This window comes from Glycine max, chromosome 2, assembly GCF_000004515.6.
Source record: "Glycine max cultivar Williams 82 chromosome 2, Glycine_max_v4.0, whole genome shotgun sequence".
NCBI classification, from domain to species: Eukaryota; Viridiplantae; Streptophyta; class Magnoliopsida; order Fabales; family Fabaceae; genus Glycine; species Glycine max.
This window is the reverse complement of record NC_016089.4, coordinates 46972947-46993524: the sequence shown is the minus strand read 5'-3', so window position 1 is coordinate 46993524 and position 20578 is coordinate 46972947. Positions and strand designations below refer to the sequence as shown.

General features: G+C 33.6%; 3 protein-coding genes across 6 annotated transcripts; all 3 read left to right on the top strand.

Annotated features, from left to right (window-relative positions):
- The first annotated feature begins 221 nt into the window (after window positions 1-221).
- On the top strand, window positions 222-9925 carry LOC100811776 (E3 ubiquitin-protein ligase BRE1-like 2). 4 transcript variants are annotated; one of them, XM_003519394.5, is made up of 19 exons: window positions 222-499; window positions 1057-1218; window positions 1426-1519; window positions 1594-1824; window positions 1975-2142; window positions 3620-3813; window positions 3908-3991; window positions 4105-4224; window positions 4330-4516; window positions 4605-4765; window positions 5495-5566; window positions 5907-5983; window positions 6743-6934; window positions 7719-7791; window positions 7873-7959; window positions 8559-8696; window positions 8830-9032; window positions 9270-9432; window positions 9652-9925. In XM_003519394.5, the coding sequence occupies exons 1-19, from the start codon at window positions 392-394 to the stop codon at window positions 9781-9783; spliced, it is 2646 nt and encodes an 881-aa protein (XP_003519442.1). In that variant the 5' UTR covers window positions 222-391; the 3' UTR covers window positions 9784-9925. The 4 variants fall into 4 exon arrangements, 3 of the variants coding, with proteins under 3 accessions (XP_003519442.1, XP_040865015.1, XP_040865010.1); XR_005888343.1 differs by lacking the exon at window positions 9652-9925 and having other exon boundaries at window positions 8888-9032; window positions 9270-9363; XM_041009081.1 differs by lacking the exons at window positions 9270-9432; window positions 9652-9925 and having other exon boundaries at window positions 8793-9007.
- Window positions 9926-11520: 1595 nt separating this feature from the next.
- On the top strand, window positions 11521-15310 carry LOC106796781 (uncharacterized). Its single transcript, XM_014770084.3, has 5 exons — window positions 11521-11738; window positions 11834-11906; window positions 12002-12066; window positions 12157-12263; window positions 13638-15310. The coding sequence occupies exons 1-5, from the start codon at window positions 11640-11642 to the stop codon at window positions 13888-13890; spliced, it is 597 nt and encodes a 198-aa protein (XP_014625570.1). The 5' UTR covers window positions 11521-11639; the 3' UTR covers window positions 13891-15310.
- Window positions 15311-16769: 1459 nt separating this feature from the next.
- LOC100797741 (triacylglycerol lipase 2) lies at window positions 16770-19708 on the top strand. Its single transcript, XM_006575508.4, has 9 exons — window positions 16770-16972; window positions 17086-17181; window positions 17272-17412; window positions 17494-17604; window positions 17691-17834; window positions 17952-17992; window positions 18685-18764; window positions 18885-18980; window positions 19167-19708. Exons 1-9 carry the CDS (start codon window positions 16799-16801, stop codon window positions 19484-19486), a joined length of 1203 nt encoding a protein of 400 aa, XP_006575571.1. The 5' UTR covers window positions 16770-16798; the 3' UTR covers window positions 19487-19708.
- The last annotated feature ends 870 nt before the right edge of the window (window positions 19709-20578 follow it).

Here is a 20578-nt window from a genome sequence, read left to right as displayed (position 1 = left end):
AAAAAATAGAAAAAAAAAATAAAGTCTGAGAGAAAAAAAGATAAAAATAAAATAACTCTTGATTTGAGTTTGCTTTATATTTATTTTAAAAAATAAAAATAAGAATAAAAATATGTTTTACTTAAAATTTAGAAAAAAATTCAATGAAAATATTATAAGCCAAACTGAAAATAAAAATTTAAAGTTTTAAATTTTTTATAAAGAAGTGAAAACACCGTCTCAACATGGAAAACAACGATGTTGGTAAGAGTAGAAGAGCCACGTCCACGTGCGTTTACTGTGCTGTGTGACTCCATTTATCGTTTATTTATCGAGAACTCATAAGAATTGAACAAGTTTTGATATTGATTACTATGCTGTGGGGGGTTTTGTTCAAAATTTCAGAATCGTAATGGAAAACTCAGACAACGACGAACCCGAAAAGAAGAGGCCTCATCTCACGTTTGTTTCTTCCCGCACGCCTCGAAACTCCATCAACACTCCTGCCACCAACAAAACCGTAACCCCTTTCTCTCTCTCTACATGGTTCTGTATCCGTGTGTTTTAATATATGTGCTGTGTTCTTCTATCTCAATGTTTCTGTTGGCGATCCTTTTCTGAATTTTAGTAAAATTGGGTGTGTAATTGGTTTCTCTGAGCTGAGGAATTGGCTCTTTAGTTCTGGGGTAGTGCAGTTTTAGATAAAATTTTCATCTTTATGACAAGGGGGTGGCAGTTTAATTGTGCTTAGTGCCAACTAACTTCTGAGTGCTGACTAGGGCTATTAAGAGTAGGAAGGTTGGATTTTGATGTCTTGTGATTCTTTACATTGTGTCATGCTTTCATGTCATTGAGAGTCTTTCATTTAAAAGATAGATATATATTTTGAAAATGAAAAATTTAGATGGGCAAGGGTTTTTATGAGCTTTGAGGTGCTTGACTAGAGTTTGTGGTAAAATAATGTTTGGTTTCTTGTTTATCATCACAGCAACTCTTTCTTTGTGGCATATTTTTTTTTTCAATGTTAGTTTTTAATTAGTTTTAATCATGTAACGGGGAATGGTATGCTCCCTTCAGGCTGACCCAGGAGTCTTACAGTTCCAGAATCAGCAGCTTGTTCAACAGATAGACATCCAAAAACATGCTTTGCATGATCTTGAAGAAAAAATTAGAGAATTAAAAGGAAAGCAAAGTTCCTATGACGACTTGTTAATTGCATTGAACCAACTATGGACTCAGGTTATTCTTTGTCATCATGCTTTGGTTTCTGTACCGGCTGCACTCTGTTGGGTTTAGTATTTTCCTCTCTTGAAAGTAACACCACTGTATGTAGTCCATGCTTCAGTGGCCCTGTGGGGTGTTGGCGAGTGGGAGGCAATGCACTTTTTGTCATATTCTTGTAGGATAATATGCTAGCTGGCTTAGTTTTCTTATTTGTTGTTCTAGTTGGTTGACGATATGATTCTTCTTGGAATACGAGCTGGGAGAGGGAAAGGCAAAGACACATTGCAACATTTGACTGACATTGATAATCCTCAAGGTATACACACCCACAAGTAGTTTTTTCTTACAGTATAAAAGTAATTCAAGAGACTAACTTGATTTACTCTCTAGGTTCACTTCCTTTGTGTCCTGCTGAGGATATATTTCTATGTAGATTAATCCAGAAAGATTCTATTAAAGGAATCAGTGATGACGAGATCATTAGTTGTGTTAAGGAAGCCCTTGCTTTGCGTCAGTCATCTACAAGGGAGCTGTTGAAACTCTTAAAAGATACCATTGATTATCAGATGGAAAGAGCAGGCAGTATAGCTCAGGTTTTACATGAAGATTTATCTTCTGAAGGTAAAAAACATATGATATGCTATCCGGTTTCTGTATATAGTTTTTGTTAATGATTGATTTGCTCTTTTTCTATCTGATATCAATGTTGTAGGATACTTTGAAGAAATTTATATAAATGAGCTGTTATTGTCACTCATTCTTGGTTTGCAGATGCTAAAATCCAAATGTCTAAGATTGATGATATGACGAAAGAGGAGGCAGATAATTTCCGTGAAGTGGTTGATACTCTCCATGCAAAACATAAAGAGTATACTGTTGCTATTCAAAATTCTATCAATGAGTGCTCACAAGATCAATCTGAGATTAAACGCCTTGCAGGTCTCTGAAATGTTTGTTTTTCTTTTGTTTAACTACTTCAGTTATTATAAAGTTTAGAATAAAAAAAAGTGTGAATTTTAATGATATTGATTATCATATGCTATGATTTAAATGTTACATGTCATGGTTGAATAAAGGTTTCCTTGTGCTTAATGATCTTTTTCAGTTAAAGTGGTAATATTATGAGGTATGAATAAATCTCCATTTTGATCACTGAAATAGTATCTCTCAAGGACTGAATTTGTCTAATACTCTTTCTAGAAATAAATTGAATGTTTTGAAAAAATTTCAAAGACCAAAATGGTGGCTTACTCTAAATTTTTTGGACCATCTCTTACTGCAAAATTGTACATTGAAAATCTTTTGCACATTGTTCATCTCTTATTGCTTTGATGATTGATTAGTTTGTTATTTGAAAATAATGTTCATTTTCAACTCCTTGTTTGTAGATTTCTTCTCAATTTCATATCTTTGACATTGCACCGGACTTCATTTGTAATGCTTTATGTTCTGATTTAGTTGGTATTCGTTTTTGTAGAGGTTTCTAGGTTCTTTATGTATTGCTCACCAAAAAAAATAAGTTGAGCCAAAGTTAAATTAGGAAACCTATTATCTAGTTGATGCTAAGTAGAAGAAGTAAATGTGTAGTGTGGTATGTCGATTAGATCAGCACTCTGCCTTGGGGATAGTCATTAAAAGTCAATGACAAGCTAATGAAGCCATGCGGTTTGGAATGAGCTGGTCTTGTTTTAAAACATTGAAAATTGAAGAAATGTTATTGTTTGAAATGGAATATTTTAAGAAACTAATATGATTTATAAATGGATTTTTTTGTTTGAAAAATTATAAAATTGAAATGTCTTGTTTGGAAAATTATAAAATGGGAATTGATTTGATTTTGAAATCCTTTTTATTTTAGATTTGTATAAATAGAAATTCACTCAATTTGGTTGATTTGAGTGCATATGATTTGATTTTAGTTTTAATTGTTGGATATTCCAATGTATATGCACATTTTAAGTTTGATGAATCGAAATGCAAGGACAGCTATTTATAAAAGGTGACTCAATTCATGAGGTTCCCACCAATTGGGGTTGGGGAGGTAGATGTAGTCCTAAGGCTACTAGCAGATAGGCTGTTTCCAGGATTTGAACCTGTGACTGGTCTCAAGGCAGCAACCTTACCGTTGTGCCAAGGCTCACTGAATATCTTTTGTGAAATTCAAAAGTAATAACAGCCTCAGTAGAGGATGTTTTGTTTTGTGCTGAGTAGGGAGAGAATTGTAATTATGCAATTGCAAAATTCTGTAATTTAGGAAAATTATTAAGAGGAGTTAAGTTACTGTGATCATAATTGGTCTGGTTAGAATTAGTTAGGAATAGATATGACCAGAAGTAATGTCCTTAGATTTATGCAGAGATTTTTTGTATAATTTTTGGCATAATTGTCACTTGTGAGTGTCTTGTCATATGTAAAGGTGAGCTTGATGAGATTGTGGCTGAACTTGAAGAGAGTAGAAGAAAACTAGTCAATCTGGAAATGCAAAAGGATGCAGCAATAGGAATGAATTCCCCCAATGCAGATGCAGTGAATGGAAACCTGTCTCCTGAAAACATTGCTGACAGAACTATGGGTTTGCGTGAATTGAAGGATTCAATTGAGGAAGCAAAGGTTTTCGTTGTGTGATTATCTTTCTCTTTGTATCTGTAATCCATTTGTCCTTGTCATCTATCTAATGTAGATATATGATTGCTTAATGTCATAGATAGTGGAGGCTGATCGTCTTTCTGAGCTTCAAGATGCACAAGAAGACAATCAGACCTTGACAAAGCAGTTCCAAGATCTTCAGGTTTGTATGTTTGGATTATCTAATATGATGGTTTAGTCATATTTTCTCGAATTGTTAAGATGCATTTATTAGAGTTCATGTAAAAGTTTATTTTCTTCTATGCTTATTTCCAGAATGAACTGAAAGATGATAAGTATGTATGCACTTCTCGAATATACTCTTTGGCTAATGATCAACTTCAACATTGGATGACTGAATTGACCCGATATAAAACATCAGTAGAATCTCTGCAGGTTAATAGTGATTTCCTTTTTCCCCTTTAGTAGTGTAGCAGTCTGGTTTTAATGTAATATTTGTCATTTCCCCCTTTACATTTTTTATTCTAAATGCTTCTTTAGGCTGGCAATGTTCATGTTGCAAAATGGGAGAATGAACTAAATTTGAAATTGGAGTCTGCTGATAGTGCAAGACAGATCCTTGGCAATTCTGACCATAGGATTGATGACCTAGAGCTTCAGTTGCAGAAGTGTATTATTGAAAAGAATGATCTTGAAATTAAAATGGAAGAAGCTAAACAGGATACTGGTCTGCATATAACTTGTTCTGTGTTTAGACTTGTGGTTCATGTGATTGGATCCTAGTTTCTTACAAGTTACATTATTAAATGTTTCAGGGAGAAAAGATATAAAATCTGAGTTTCATGTTATGGCTTCAGCTTTATCTAAAGAAATGGGAATGATGGAAGGTCAATTAAAGCGATGGAAAGACGCAGCTCATGAGGCTGTATCATTACGTGAGAAAACACATTCACTAAGAGAAGCATTGAGCATGAAGGTTGTATTCACAAACTGATCCAATATAATTTGCCCTTTCATTTTCTTTCCCACTTACTTTCTGATAGGGCTTCCACAGAAATCTATCTAGTTATATTGAGTCTCTACAATGGGTTGTCACTTTTACAAGGAATTGGGGTTTCATTAGAGCATAAGTGTTTAGCCATCTTAATTTTTGTTGTAAAATGTCCAGAAATGATTCACTAAAATGCTAAGCTGTTGGGAAAAAGACAAGGATAGTTTTGAAATATATCTCTAGCATGCCCTGACAAGTAAAAGCTCTTTTGACTTTGTTGACAATGTAAAATGACATTATTGAATCCAACAAATATATGCTGCAAAATTGTTAATTGTTCCTTTAGACATTGAACTCCAAGTGTCTATGTCTTGTTTAATCAAACTGACATAGTTCTGTACGCATGTTAAATTATAGAAAGTCAATGAGAAACTTCCAATTTGATACAATCTTAAAATTGTCCACTGGCCGTTGTAATAAATCATGTTTATTCGATAAAACACTATGGTTAGTATATGATAAAATGTGGTCATTGATCAAATTGGAAATATTTTTTTTTGACTAACACAACACCACCTTGAATTTAATGACACGAGAAATCATGTTGGTTGGAACGTGCTGAAAGAGCATATAGGCCAAAGTTTTTGCCCTTGAATACAAACAATATATACTTTTTTAGCGTTAAGGTTTGTTAATTACTTTGTTTTGAAGCAGACAAGTGAACTTAAGAGCCTTACAAACAAATGTGCTGAACAGGTTTTGGAAATCAAGTCTTTAAAAACATTGGTAAGTCTGCTCTTGGCTTTACCTTTGTGCCTTTCTTGATCTATAGGTATTTTCTTATTCAATTACCTCTGTTGTATAGCAGTAACACTTCTCAGTTGTCTTGTTCGGGTTTAAGTTTGATTTGTACCACTTATCTATATTACTTTCTGAATCTTGAGTATGTCTGTGACTGAAACAGATATGATTGCAAATGTTTACCTTTGTCTTTGACTTGTATCATGGATGTGCATATGTATCTTTGCTTTCTAAAATTATCTAGCATTATTTGATTGTGATTTTAGAGGTCTTCTTGATTTTCTAAACTAAATTTCAAATAATTGATAACGATATTTTGGTGCAGACTGAAAAGTTACAGAAGGAGAATCAGGAATTAGAGTTTATTCTGGATATGCATGGCCAGGAGAATTATGATAAAAGGTATGCTAATTGGAAGTTGTAAAGTGTTGGCAATAATTTCATGTAGTTAAATTTATGAGGTACAATGTCTTATAAAGTATATGCTGATACATCATAGTGGTGATTTTTGCTCATATTGTTGGAACTAGTATGTTCATGTATCGCATGCTAAAATGCATTTACTGTTCATGGGTATTAGTGTCTAAGGAGCTGCACTCAATATCAGCCTGTGAACCAAGTCTCCACTGACCACCAATTATTTTATGCCAAGTTATGTGATGATTGAGTGCAGGGAAACTACAATTGGTCTCTTTTTTATGGCAGTTCATTGAACCTTCATTGTTGGTTCATTATCTCTCCTACACTACATGTTGTGATATTTGAAAGAAGGCTCAAAGTGTCTATTCTATGACAAGATTGACATCTCAATGGAGACTCTTATCAACTGTCTCATACGTCTCCCCAGTCCAGGGGGAAGAGGGGTAGTGGATACCAAGCAAGCCCATAATCTTTGTATCTATCTGGATATTCATGTATCCTTTGTACAGTTTAATCAATCAGAAATATATGTAGTTTTTAGTCTTTTCCTTTGGTCTCAGGTGTTTCCATTCATGGTGCACAACTTGTGAAGGTTTTATTGTTAAATTGAACATAAGATAAAACATTTAGTTGTACTTGGTAACTGACTAGAGAATTTATTTTGCATTCAACTCAAAATTTTATTCTCTTCTGTATACTTGGATGGTTTGATCTTGATATGCTGTAAAAATTGGATTTCAGACATTCAGAAGTAAGAGAATCTGAAAGAAAAGCTCACTCTCAAGCTGAAATGCTGAAGAATGCTTTAGACGAGCATAGCCTAGAGTTGAGAGTAAAAGCTGCTAACGAAGCTGAAGCTGCTTGTGAACAAAGGCTTTCTGCCGCAGAAGCTGAAATAGAGGACTTGAGATCCAAGCTGGATGCATCTGAGAGGTTGGTGTTTTGGTGTACTTCTACATTGATTATGATTTTGCTTCATTGACAAACTTGTGTAATGTCTATTGTTTTTTCTTCCCTTATAAATGTTTGTGTTTGTTTATTTTGGGAGAAAAGTCTTTGGTGATGAGGAGTGGGGAAGGTAGACGGGCTAAAGTTTATATAGAGTTGTTGAAGGATTTTCTCTTTTGGCCAATATACTATGCTGCTTTACATTCATGACTGCTTACCTAGGGAGATTGTGCTAGGCTATTTGCATGAGCCCCTTTTGAGTTTTATCATGGAGTGAATGTGTGGCATGGAATTTCTGAAGTGAAACAATATTTATTATTTATTTTTGTTGGAAAAAGTCACCTAAATTGTGATCACCCCTAGATAGAGGGGAGTGTTGAAAGTCTCACATGACGGGTAGCCATGGGCAAAATGGAATATGTTGAAGTCCTACATCAACTAAAGATACCGAGATAAACTATATAAGTGGGGAGCAATCCTTACCTTACAAGCTGATTTTGTTGGGTTGAGTTAGGTCCAAACTCACTTTTTGACATGATATCAGAGTCTATCCTAAATGGGTCCCTGTGTTTGTTAGTTGTTTGATACTGTGATTTCTGTTCACTTGCTTGCATTGCTTTGTCAGATAGAAAAGTAAAATGTTTTTTTTTTTCTCTTTCTTTAGCATTTTGATTGTCTTCATATGAATGGAATAAATGTTTGTATAATCTGGCTTTTCTATTATTCTGTTGATACATGCCATCTCCATATTTTATCTTTCCGTGTTCAGGGATATTTTGGAGCTGACTGAGGCTGTTAAAGTTAAAGATGCTGAGGCAGAGGCATATATATCCGAAATTGAGGTTTGCTATCTGACTTTTTCTTCCCCTTCATACTCTTACTCTTATTTCTTGTAATATAATTATTTGATCGCTTTTATGCAGACTATTGGTCAAGCATATGAAGATATGCAGACACAGAACCAAAATCTGTTGGACCAGGTGATCGAGAGGGATGACTATAATATTAAGGTATGTCTTACTTTTATCTTTTCTAAACACTGCCTTGTTATGATCTTCACCATTTTCCCATGCACTACAGTAATGCTTAGGCTATTTTCCGGGCTTTTGCTAATCTGGTTGATGAAAAATATATGCTTCAACTTTGTATCTATATTGACCTTTTGCAAATATTTTGAAGAACTGGTTATGTATGAATTGATCTGAAAAAATTAGCATATCTGGTTAATGTATAAAAAAATCATTTTAGAAGTGTCAAGGTACTAAAGAGGATTTATACAAGTTATGGTGAATCTTACAAGATAGAATCAAATTAGGAAGGTTTTCAGAGAACTGGTGGGAAGTATCTCCTAGAATAAACTCTGGATCAACCTTGAAATTTGGGATAATTGATTTTGGAGAAATACCTAGACAAATCAATTCTCTCAAACACCATGAATTTTTGCTGTAGGAATTGATTTTGGCAGGACAAAGTCTCACTCTAAAGAGGAACTTAATATGCACAGAATGTTGTGCTATTTACTAAAAACAAGCGTATTTGCTCTTAAATAAAATAATTTGACTTTTGTTTACTGATAGCACATTTTTATAATATTGCAATCTTAATGCAGCTTGTATCAGATAGTGTGAAGACAAAACAGGCGCACAACACTTTAATGTCCCAGAAGCAGGCCTTAGCTAAGCAACTTCAACAAATTAATACATCAATAGAACATTCAAAGACAAGGATTACACACAGTGAAGAGCAGGTCAAACTTGCTCTGCTGTCTGACCCCTCTCTCTCCACTGGCCCCTTTATTTTCTAATTTATTTTGATTTTACGCTGAACAAATATGCTGCAGCAGCTGCTTACTGTTGCAAACAAAAATTTGAATCCTGTAGACGAAAGCTATTCTATCCGATGCCATTAAATGTAATCAAGAAGAAAAACACCTTGCAGTCACCCTGGAATTTGCAAAATGGGAATTGGGCGATACTGAGAAGGAATTGAAGTTGCTCAAGTCTGCTGTTTCCTCTTCAGAGAAAGAATACGATCAAATTCCGAAAGATACGGAAGCTATTCAAATGGAATTGGAGAGTGAAAGGTATTTTTTCTTTTGACTCTATGTCAAATTTGAACCAGGGATAGGATTTTAAACAAGGGTCTTGACATTGGCACCGAGCAACTTGCAGATACAATGTTAATTTCTAATAATGACCTAGAGATTCAAAATCTTAAGTTTTGTGAAAATGATGAATTAATAATGTTGGTTAGGGGTTGAATAAGCAATGAATTGCAAAAGTAGTTTTGGAACTCAAGAATCTTGGTATATGTCATGCAGGAGTTTACGGAAGAAGCTTGAGGAAGAACTTGGAGAATTGAACAGCAAAATTGATGAGCTGACTTCTGAAACTGGAGAAACCACAATACAAAAACTCGAAAAAGAAATAAGGATTTGCAAGAACATGATCAAGTGTACTGTCTGTACTGATCGTCCAAAGGAGGTAACAACCGGCCAACCTATCCAATTACTTATACTTCATTGCTTTCACATTGTAGTTATATGACTTGTGTGTCATGTATCATGATTTTTTTGAAATGAAGAAAATATAAAGCTAATTTGACATCCTTTCTTGGACTTGCACTGCATGTTTATACGTAGTAGTATCTAGATTCTATATGGCAACAAAAACACCTAAAAGTTTGATGCGTGTATTTGGCAGGTTGTGATTGTCAAGTGCTATCATCTGTTCTGCAATCCATGCATTCAGAGAAATCTAGAGCTTCGGCACCGCAAATGTCCTGCATGTGGAACAGCATTTGGACAGAGTGATGTCCGCTTTGTAAAAATATGAAACAGATGTTAAGATAGATACTTTGTAGATAGGTGTTGATTGATTGTAATGTTTTGGATCCTTGGTTACCCTGATCATAGTTTCAAACAAGCATTCTTACCCGAAAGAAATATATGCATTAGAGAAATCAGTATTGGTTGCACTTGTTTGTGGATCATCTCATACTCCCCTCCCACACTTGAGTAATCTAAAGTCAACTTGGATGTACTTATTCATCAATACAACTTTTTCAAGTTTCAATTTTTAACCCGAAATCTAGTTTAAAAGAGCCAGACCAAAGAGCTTTATTGTAAAAACTTGATGTTTTAATACATTATAATTTTCTTTTTCACGGTAGAACTGCTGCTTTTTATAATATGCATGTTCAATGTCTCTACAGTAAGAAAAATTACACAATGAATCAATCACTAAAATTATGATTAATTTAGATTTTGAAATTAAATAATGCCATTTTAATCTTTAGAATTTTTAAATGACAGTCATTTCAGTGTTTGACATTCTTAGACGGTGAATTTTTTTTAAATGACGTCTAAAAATTTTATATATTAAAAATGATGGTTTAAATCAATCAAATTATTTTTATTATAATTTTTAAGGTTATTAATATAAAAACAACAAATTTATTGATTATTATTAGATGATAATAAAAAAATACTTATACATTATCAGTATATATATTGTTTATTCAAATTGATGTATTCATAACTTTAGAAACTAAATGAATCAAAACTTATAATTTAATGAAATAATTTGATGTATTATCGTTAGGCATAATAAATTTATACAAGTAATAGTCTAGTTAGTTTATATTTTGGGTGAAATGGGCCAAAGCCCAAAATCCTGGATTGGTTACTTATTGTTCTGGATTGCCACCACCTTGATTACTGCGAAGGATGGATTTGATTCATGCACTATTTAGTTATTTATGGAAATACGCGTTTAAATTTTTTTCCATCCCGAAATTTTATTCCTCCCAAATTAATGTTCTCATAATTTGATTTATTGTAAATTTTATTCCTATATTTTAGGATAATTTTTCCTTTTCGTCTCATGTTTTTTTAATAGACAATTCTTATTTTTTTTTAAATTATGGTCAAACGCATGAAGAGGAACACAGGAAGTTTAATGATTTTTTTTAATAAGAATATTTTAGTAATTATAATATATCTTCTCAGGCAAAAATAACTTAACTAAATATATGTTTTAATCATGGCTGGAAATATAAAAAATAATCCTAATCAGTTTTAATAGTTAACCAAACATATATTTAATAATACCCATAATAACATTTCCATGTTATATTTCCTATTAAAAATATTTTTAGAACTAAAAAAATTATCCATAAAACAATAGTTTCCTTAATCATCTGAAATCTTAGGTTGAGAATCATAATTTCTCATGATATCTATTTTAAAAAATCAACATTCCTGAAAAAGATTGTTTCTCGAAAATACTTTTAAACAGTATTTCACAAAAGCTTTCTTATAAAATAAGTTAGAATCTTTATTTTTCAAGTTTAATTTTTCTTTTATTATAATAAAAATGATATATTATTCTTATTACATTAAAATTAAAATAAATGATAAAAAAATGACATAACTCTTTGGTTGAAAAAATTTGTCTAAATATTTGGTATGATAAACCAAATAAATTTTATTTATTCAAACATAATTTCCAGGATTTATTATTATGATTTCCAAGGATAAAAAAAGTTCTGTTCTACCAAACTTCCCTTAATATTATTGGTTATTAATTTGAGGGCGATGAATTGAATTGGGGAAGAAGTAAGCGGTTTTCCGTGACAGTGGAAGGTTGTTATTTGGGCGTGGGAAGAACGCATTTCATCATCGTATGAAATGCAGCGATTAAGGAGTTCAGTGTTGTCGGGGCCCAACCTTAAAAAAAAGTACTTGAATTCACGAGCTGCCATTGAAGACACTTTTTTTTCCACCAAGGTTCGACTTTCAACTTTCAACTTTCCTATGTTTATGTTTGTCTTTGCGTTTATAGATTCCTTCATCTCATGTCATGAATTTGTGGTATGTTTTAGGATACTTTTGAGAGACATCGCGTGGTGTTCACAGTTGGAACTTCCATTGCTTCCGTTGCCACTGCTTGGTTCGGTCTGTGTTTCTCTCTAATTCTCTATTTGTCTTCTTCTATTTGCATAACAGTAACACCCATTCACTCACTTACTCTCTCTCTTTTTGTTTCTCAGGTTATTCCTTGCGCCATTTACATGACACCAAAGTTGATCAAAGGCTTCAATCCATTGAAAATGCTGTCTGTCTCTATCCATCTATCTGCATCTCTTTCCCTTTTATTATTGCTTCATCTAAATAAAATATGCATTCTGTGTTGTGTTACCGCCAGATGAAAAACAATACCAATCTCCAACATTCCGAAATCAAAGACATTGTCGCCGAAGGTTGTAGTATCCCTGCTTGTGTCGCCACTGCTGGAACCTCCTTGATTATCGGGTTTGTTCCCACACTTACTTGCAAACAACATGCTCTGCCTGCGCCTGCTCCTTAACATATTCTTAGTTATATTTCATGAGAGAGAGAGCATTGGCTGATTTTGTGGACCATATACAAAAGTATGAATGTTGATGGTTGAAAAATTTCTATAATGAAATGCAAAAACTTGAAAGGTTATAGCATGCCATGGTTATTACGAAAGATTGCAGAAAGTTGTTTAATGCATGTGACCAATCCTACTGAGTTGGAAAAGGGCTTTGGTTGCTGTATGATCAAAATGTTTTGATGATAAACTACAAAGCTTAAGAATTGGAGAAGTTTAATTGTGCATAACTATAAGTTACTATTATAGTGGAAAGTCTTGCCCTGACTCATCCATTGACTCTAAATCTCTTGTTCAGATCATTGTGATTCTTTTCTTAGTGATTGAGTTTACCATTCTGACATAATACTCAACTAATCCTGCTGGCCCAAAAGGCCAAAACCCTAACAATGTTTGGGTTCTTCTTCACACAGCAAGTTTACATACCATGCTGTGCCCTTGTTGACAAACCCCCTATACCTATTTATCTATTTTTGAGATTTTTCTTGGATTGTTCTTTTATGTTATGTACTAGGGAAAGGACAGAACATTGATTTGTGCCTAGACTAGAGATAGAGACACTGTGAGCAAGGTAAATACATTGAGGAGGAATGAGGATGACAGAACTAAAAGGTTACGTGAATGGTTTCATGATGTAAAACTTTTTACTCCATATACTAATGGTTTCATAAAACTTTTAGGATGACAAAATAATCAATCAATGGCAAAGATTAATATCAGGTGTATTTTTGCAAACAGTGAAGAACTTTGGGAGTGGGATGAAAAAGGGGGAGGGGGTGGGGGTATAATGTGTCACTCTCTCCCTTAAACTCTTACACATTTCATTTCTTATCTCTAATTCCTGTTTTCTCAAATACATATCATTCCTCAATATGGCTGTTTCTTGATTTGAAATATACTATAGTATTAGTATTTGATTTCATATTGGATTGACATACATGCTTGATATGAACAAAATGCCCAAGTAAAAACCACTTACAAAATAATGCGTTAATCAGTAAAAGGGAATATTGTCATGCTATATATTGGCATCTATTAGCATCCGTTTAAACATTCCAACAAGATATTAGAGGTAGGAGTATTGCCTTTGACGCGTTGATCGTATGTGTTGGTGTACATGTTTGACGTGAACAAGTTTCCTCTCTCAAATGTGTTTTTACTTCATAGGCCATGCACATTGATTTTTATTTTCTTTTGATATTTTGCATTCAATGGATTTAAACATTTTAATTTCCTTTTGGTTATAAGTTCTCACTTTAGCTTATATACAGGTATGCCTTAGGATGGAGAGGTGGAATCTGGTATGCAACTAAGAAGTTCAGAAAGGAGCAGATGAAAATGCTGGGACAGATTACACCTAAAAGATGGCAATTGCTTGGGAAGATAAAACCTAGAGGGTTGGAATTTCAGTTCCTTAGAAGGAAACTTACAAGATCCAAAGTGTTTGATACTGCCACAAAAACATCTGAAACAAGTATAAAGGATGCTTCTACCACACATATTGCTGGAAAATCCGATAAGTAAACAACTATAAATGGTTCTTCTAAGCACCAATATTGATAGAGATGGCTGCAGATACTGGATTAGGCATTCAATTTGATAAACAGAGTAGCAACGTAGTTATTACCAATTATCATCAAATTTTGCTCTGATATTTTATTTTGGCCTGCAGAGGGCGAGCCCTGGTGCAGCGGTAAAGTTGTGCCTTGGTGACTTGTTGGTCATGGGTTCGAATCCGGAAACAGCCTCTTTGCATATGCAAGGGTAAGGCTGCGTACAACATCCCTCCCCCATACCTTCGCATAGCGAAGAGCCTCCGGACAATGGGGTATGAAGAAAGAAAGAAATTTTATTTTGGCCTGCAGTTGCTCGCCTTAGCTTCATAAATTCTTCATCCTTCATGTGAGGAGTGCTTTATAAACTTATGTTCAAGAGTGGAAAAGTTATCTTAACAATGTATTACAATGGTTGGACATTAAAAAGAATTAATGCAATGTTCAAGAGGAATTTTTTTATAGAGATGAAAATTTTCTAGAATCAACGACTTCACTTGAAAAGCTTTCTTTCAATGCTTAAATAGTTTACCCAAATAAGCAACATTTTGGAAATTCAAGAAATACCAGCTGATGATTTTGATGTTAATTTCTTCAATAATGATTAAGAAACCATCCCCAAGATGGTTAATCAAAGAGAGGAAATGACGTTGAAAATTGTCCATTTTAAAGATAATATGTCAAGAAGGCTTCATTTTTTTCAGTGTAAAATTCCGTAAAAAGGTATAAATTTGCTGTTTTTTTTTTTATGGGTTTTATTGTTAATTGTCATGTAAGCAAATTCAGTTATATACACCAATACACGTTACGTTTTTACTTATCTTTTCATCTCCCAAGTTTTAATTAATTTCATTGATCATTAAATAAACACATCACCGACGTGGCTCTATCACTAAACATGCAGACCGTTAATCAATGGAAGGAGTCCTATTCATTCAATCAACATCTTCGATCCAATCCAGATGACAGCACCCTCACCACATGGTCTCCACCTCAGAAAAATCATGTAAAATGCAAAGTAGACGCAGCTATATTTGAATATGCTAAATTGTTTGGCGCTGGCTTGTGTTTAAGAGATTAAAATGGCAATTTCATCAAAGCATTGACAGCAACGGCAAATGGAGTCCCAGCACCCCTAGAGAAGCAGAGGCTTGGGCTCTACATCAAGCCATAAACTGGACTCATGAACTTGGCATGCACAATGTAATTTTTGAACTTGATTGCAAGTTGGTAGTTGATAACATGGTCAAAAACATCAAGGGCTCTACTGATTTTCATGCTATTCTTAATAGATTTAGAGCAAGTTTTGTAATTTCTCAAAGGGTGAGTTTTGTCAAAAGGCATGCCAATCTAGTAGCTTATAACTCAATAAGGATTAAGATTTTATGTTAGCTCTCACGTGTTTAATTATATCTCTTTTTTTATCATTTCACAAGTCATGAAAGAAATAATATAACTATGTTTCCTTTAAAAAAAAAAATAAACATTTCACTGGTGCATTAGTCACATTTTTTTTCATTATCTGGTGCCGAATATCTCTTAAACCTACATAATATACATGATTTTATCCTTTAAACATGTGATCAAAATTGAAAGAATTAATCTTTGACTACTGGTTGGGATATCCTGGGTTCACCCAAAATATTTCTTGATTTTCCTTACTCTTCTATGAAATTATTCTTTTCGCACTCTAGTTTTAATTGCAAAAAAGAAAACTCCGAAAAACTTGAAGCGCAAACAGTAAAAATATCATTTCGATAACTTAAATCTTTATTATTTAGCCACATAAGCATTTTGTCCATAATCTTCGTCTTATATTCAATGATGTTTCATCTTGTTTTGAACTTAATTAACCGTCACCACTAACACAAATATCTTTTCATTTTTTTCCATTTTAATTATTGGTTGCTTAGTATCTATTATTATAACTTCAGCTACTCAATCCTGATTACTTAAAGGAACGAGTAATAATTCAATTCCTACCATCCCATATTATCTTATTGCTAATTGCAAACTTGAATGTGTATTATATATTTATTTAAATTAATCATTTATATTTCAACAATAGTTTTAAATATTGTCCTATTAATTTGGTATAGAGCTCATTAAAATTAACAAATACTACTACCAGACTAATAACAACCTGCTAGTATACCTAACAAGCTAATTTCTCCTAACAATTTGAAAAATATCGGTACAATGTACTGGATACTTATTAATTAAGCTAATTTGTACCCACAAGATAACATAAGTGACTAGTAGCTTGAACTTTACAAGAGGAGTTTCATTTTTTGATTATGTGGATAGAATAACATTTATGGGGAGAGGAGTTGCCCCTAAACTGATAATTTACTTCCTCATAAATTAGTCCCATGATTTTTGACAGTGAAAATACCTTCCAGAAAAAAAAGCTAATATGTTAATTTATCCTAAGTGTGAATATATCTGTAAAATTCCATGCGTCTATAATAAGCAAGACTTCCAGTGTGTTTTCCAATGCCTTATTTGGAGGCAAGACTAAACGTAGAGGAACTAATACATACTATTTTTGTTCAAGGCACATGTTTTTGCTTTTTATATGTGCCAAATTGGTCTGGTCAGGGGTCACCTCTGCAATGAAAGACCATCCACACATTTCTTACCAGGTTAATAAAAGAACCGTGGCAACAAAATCCAAAATTCTCTACAATTTAAATTATATAATAGTGGCTCCTTGGTAGACCCCACGCATGCTTTTGTTTAAGCCCCTGTTGACAAAAAGGTGGTTTAAAACCCCTCATGTGAATACCTTAGTACTATTATTTTTTCCTGTTTTCTGCGTGTATAAATAATAATAATAATGTCTGGATTGGGAAGATTAATGTACCAGGAAACAGAACATGGCAAACACATCAGTCTCAACACTCCTTGTGATTCTCTTCTGGGGTTTAACTCTTGCAACTGGAAGAAAATTATCACCACTTAGCACTACCACTACATTGTCATCATCCCCTAGTGATGGTATTTGCTTATCAATGGTGATGCCACAAGGCAAAACTTGTGAAGAACACTTGGTATATACTGTGCTTGCATCTGTTTCTTGTTTCTGATCAGAAATCAGCAAGATTTAGAGCAGCTAGTAGCTACTAACTGGCTTATTATTTTGTGTATTGTAATTGGTTTTTAGGTGACAACGCAAGATGGTTATATTCTTAACTTGGCAAGAATTAGAATAAGAGAATCAAGGGGGCCACCGGTTCTTCTACAGCATGGACTTTTCATGGTTACTAAATTAATTAATAGTTTCATGAGCAACTATATGTCATGGATTTTGTCGGTAATGTTGGCAATTAATGTGATGTTGTGGTTGCAGGATGGCATAACATGGTTATTGCTACCTTCAAACCAGTCTCTTGCATTCCTTTTGGTGGATAATGGGTTTGATGTTTGGGTTGCTAACACTCGTGGAACCAAATTTAGCCGGCAACATACATCTTTACCTTCTAATAGCTCGGTTAGTTTGTCTACTAAATGTTGTTTCACTTCCTATGGTCAGCAATTTGTTTGGTTCTATGTTAAGTTATTTTTTCTTTAGGATTATTGGAATTGGTCATGGGATGAATTAGTTGCACATGATCTTCCAGCCACATTCAAGTATGTGCATGATCTAACTGGACAAAAAATGCACTATGTTGGTCATTCACAGGTGAATTTCGCATGCTGCACTCGCTCTTCTTGTCTTTGGTTTTCTTCAATGTGATGCTGACTGAAGAGTGTTGAATTCTTTTGTAGGGAACTTTGATTGCATTGGCTGCTCTTTCCCAAGATCAGTTACTTAACATGTTGAGATCAGCTGCCTTACTTAGCCCAATTGCTTATGTTGGTCAGCTGACTTCACCCCTAGCTAAAAATGCTGCTGAAAACTTTATTGCAGAGGTATTTAGTTATAAACATGCTTTTATTTTTGGACAAAGAAAAAAGGAAAAGAAAATTTCTGTTTTTAAAATTCAAAAGATTGTCACTAAAAATCTGTTTTTTTTTACCTCCCTACAGTCACTGTACAATTTGGGAATCTTTGAATTTAATATGAGAGGGTAAGTAACTCTCATTATCTATCATTCATTGTCATTCATTTCTTTGCACTGTGGCTAAGAATAAGAAGGCTGCAATGTTACTTCCTCATAGTTCAAACTTTTTATGTTGTATGAATATAATACAAGAAATTTCTCAAAATTCTAGGTGGATAGAATAAGATCAGAGCCAGAATCCATCCTGATGTGAAATTGTGCTTTCCATTGAATGTAAAGTAACTAATATTTAAGAGAATCATGAATTTGATCCTCCAAAGTTATATGCATCATCACATTAGTCTTTCAAACATTTTAGTCACCAAATTAGTCCTTCAAAGATTCTTTTTGTCACCACTTTAGTCCTCCAAAGATTTTATCACTGAAATGTCTTCAAATATTTAATCTATCACCAAATTTGACCCTTAAAAGAGTTTTTCTTACCCTTTGTTTCTTCATAAGGTCCAGCATGCTGATATTTTAAATCTTTAGAGAATTAGTTCAGTGACGAAGTCTTTGTAGGACAAATACATCAATGTTTTAAATTTTTGAGGGACTAATTTGGTAACCAAATTTTCTGTAAGACGTGATAATAATCATAATACATACAACTTTGGGGGATGAAATTGAGAAGTACCAGTTTATGACTAAGCTTGTTAGTGACTCCAATCATATGAGGGTTTGTCTAATTTCTTTTTTTTTTTCTCATGTTTGAATAGGGATTCTGTTATTAAGTTTCTAAAGGACTTGTGCAATAACACAGGCATTGACTGCACCAACTTGTTGACCTCTTTCACAGGTTTCATTCATGTTCTTATTATGCTATTAACCCTGAGGAACCCCCTCCCCTCAACCACCAAAAGAAATGTCTATATTTAACACGTTGTTTCCTATATTGACAACACTATTATGCTTTCAGGCCAAAACTGCTGCCTGAACCCTTCGATTGTAAATGTTTTTTTGGATCATGAGCCTCAGTCAACAGCAACAAAGAACATGATCCATCTATCTCAGAGTAAGTGGTCATATTTCCCTAATTTAAGTATCATGCAGACACCAATATATCCTATATTTCATGATAAAAAGAAAGCATATAACTTACTAGCATGGATGTTGGAAATTTAACTGATAATAGCTGTTAATAAGAATAGTTTTTGTTTTTCATGAGGTGATATGAATTTTAATCATATATGGATGTTAGTGATCAGAGAAGGAACCACTTCAATGTTTGATTATGAGAACCGAGATGAGAACATGAAACACTATGGACAACCCACTCCTCCAGTATATGACATGACAAGACTTCCAAATGACCTTCCTATCTTCCTGAGTTATGGAGGGGCTGATGCTCTTTCTGATGTTAAGGATGTGCAACGTCTGTTAGAAATTCTTAAAGATCATGATGCAGATAAGCTAGTAGTGCAGTATAGAAATGATTATGCACATGCAGATTATGTTATGGGTGAAAATGCTCACCGAGATGTATATGAACCTCTTATATCTTTCTTTAGGCTTCAGTGATATCAGTGAAGAGTACTCCTTATAGAATATTGTCATTACCTGTCTCTAAATCATAGAATTGAATAGCACAGAAATACCAGCATGTAATTTTACAGAAGATGATATTATTAAAGGAAATTCCTGAAATCTTACTTCAGTGTGTTATCTATAGCTGGATTAAACCGATTTTTGATGTATAATTATAATCATGATTTTACAGTATTTCTTGTGGAGCAATTTCTTTCATTCTTTTCATTTAATTTTTTTGGCATTTTCTTGTGGTTTTTTTTTTTTTAACAATTCTTGTGTGTAGCTTCACAATATCTATAGTTAGCCTAGGCTTGTTACAAAACCACAAACCTTTAGCTTTGTATCACCAAGATTCTACATCATACTGTGAAGCTGATTTATCAACATTACACTTAAATGAATCATCAAGGTAGTAATGTTTTAACAAGAACAGCTTGTCTCTAAGAAAATACATTTCTTGTCACTTGCAATTAGGAACTTATGAATGATGATTGTTTCTAATATGAACGGATGGACCCAAGAAGCTTTAAGAAGAATGTATTATGCAGTTATGCTCAAGACATACTCATATTAGCAAAACAGCATTAATTTGATGATTTGACTCATGGATTCTATTAGACTAGTTCACAGTTTAGTGCCTTGCAAGTTAATCAATGTGATTTTGTGTCATAAATAAATGATAATATCTCACAACCGGCCAGCTTCATCTTACGCAGACACAGTTATTCCATTCCTCTAAAGTGAAGGGTACACTTTAGAAGATAATGTGCAATTAAAGTGGTTGATTAGATAATTAATAGTTGAAATTGTGATTAAATACATGCACATATCTATGAAATTTCAGCATTACTCTGAAAAATGTGGAAACATTATGGTTTTGGAACGGTAAAATATAAATATAAGGCGTTTTTCAACCAACATGACTTCCAAGTGATGAAAAGCTGGATCCATCATATTTAAAAGATATGTTATGGACTTGGAGAATCTAGCTGACTTGAAGCATATAAGTAAGGGTCCCACACGGTGCGTGAGACTCCAAAATCTTGAAAATTTAGAGGTTCGTGAATGGAAATTTAAAATAGA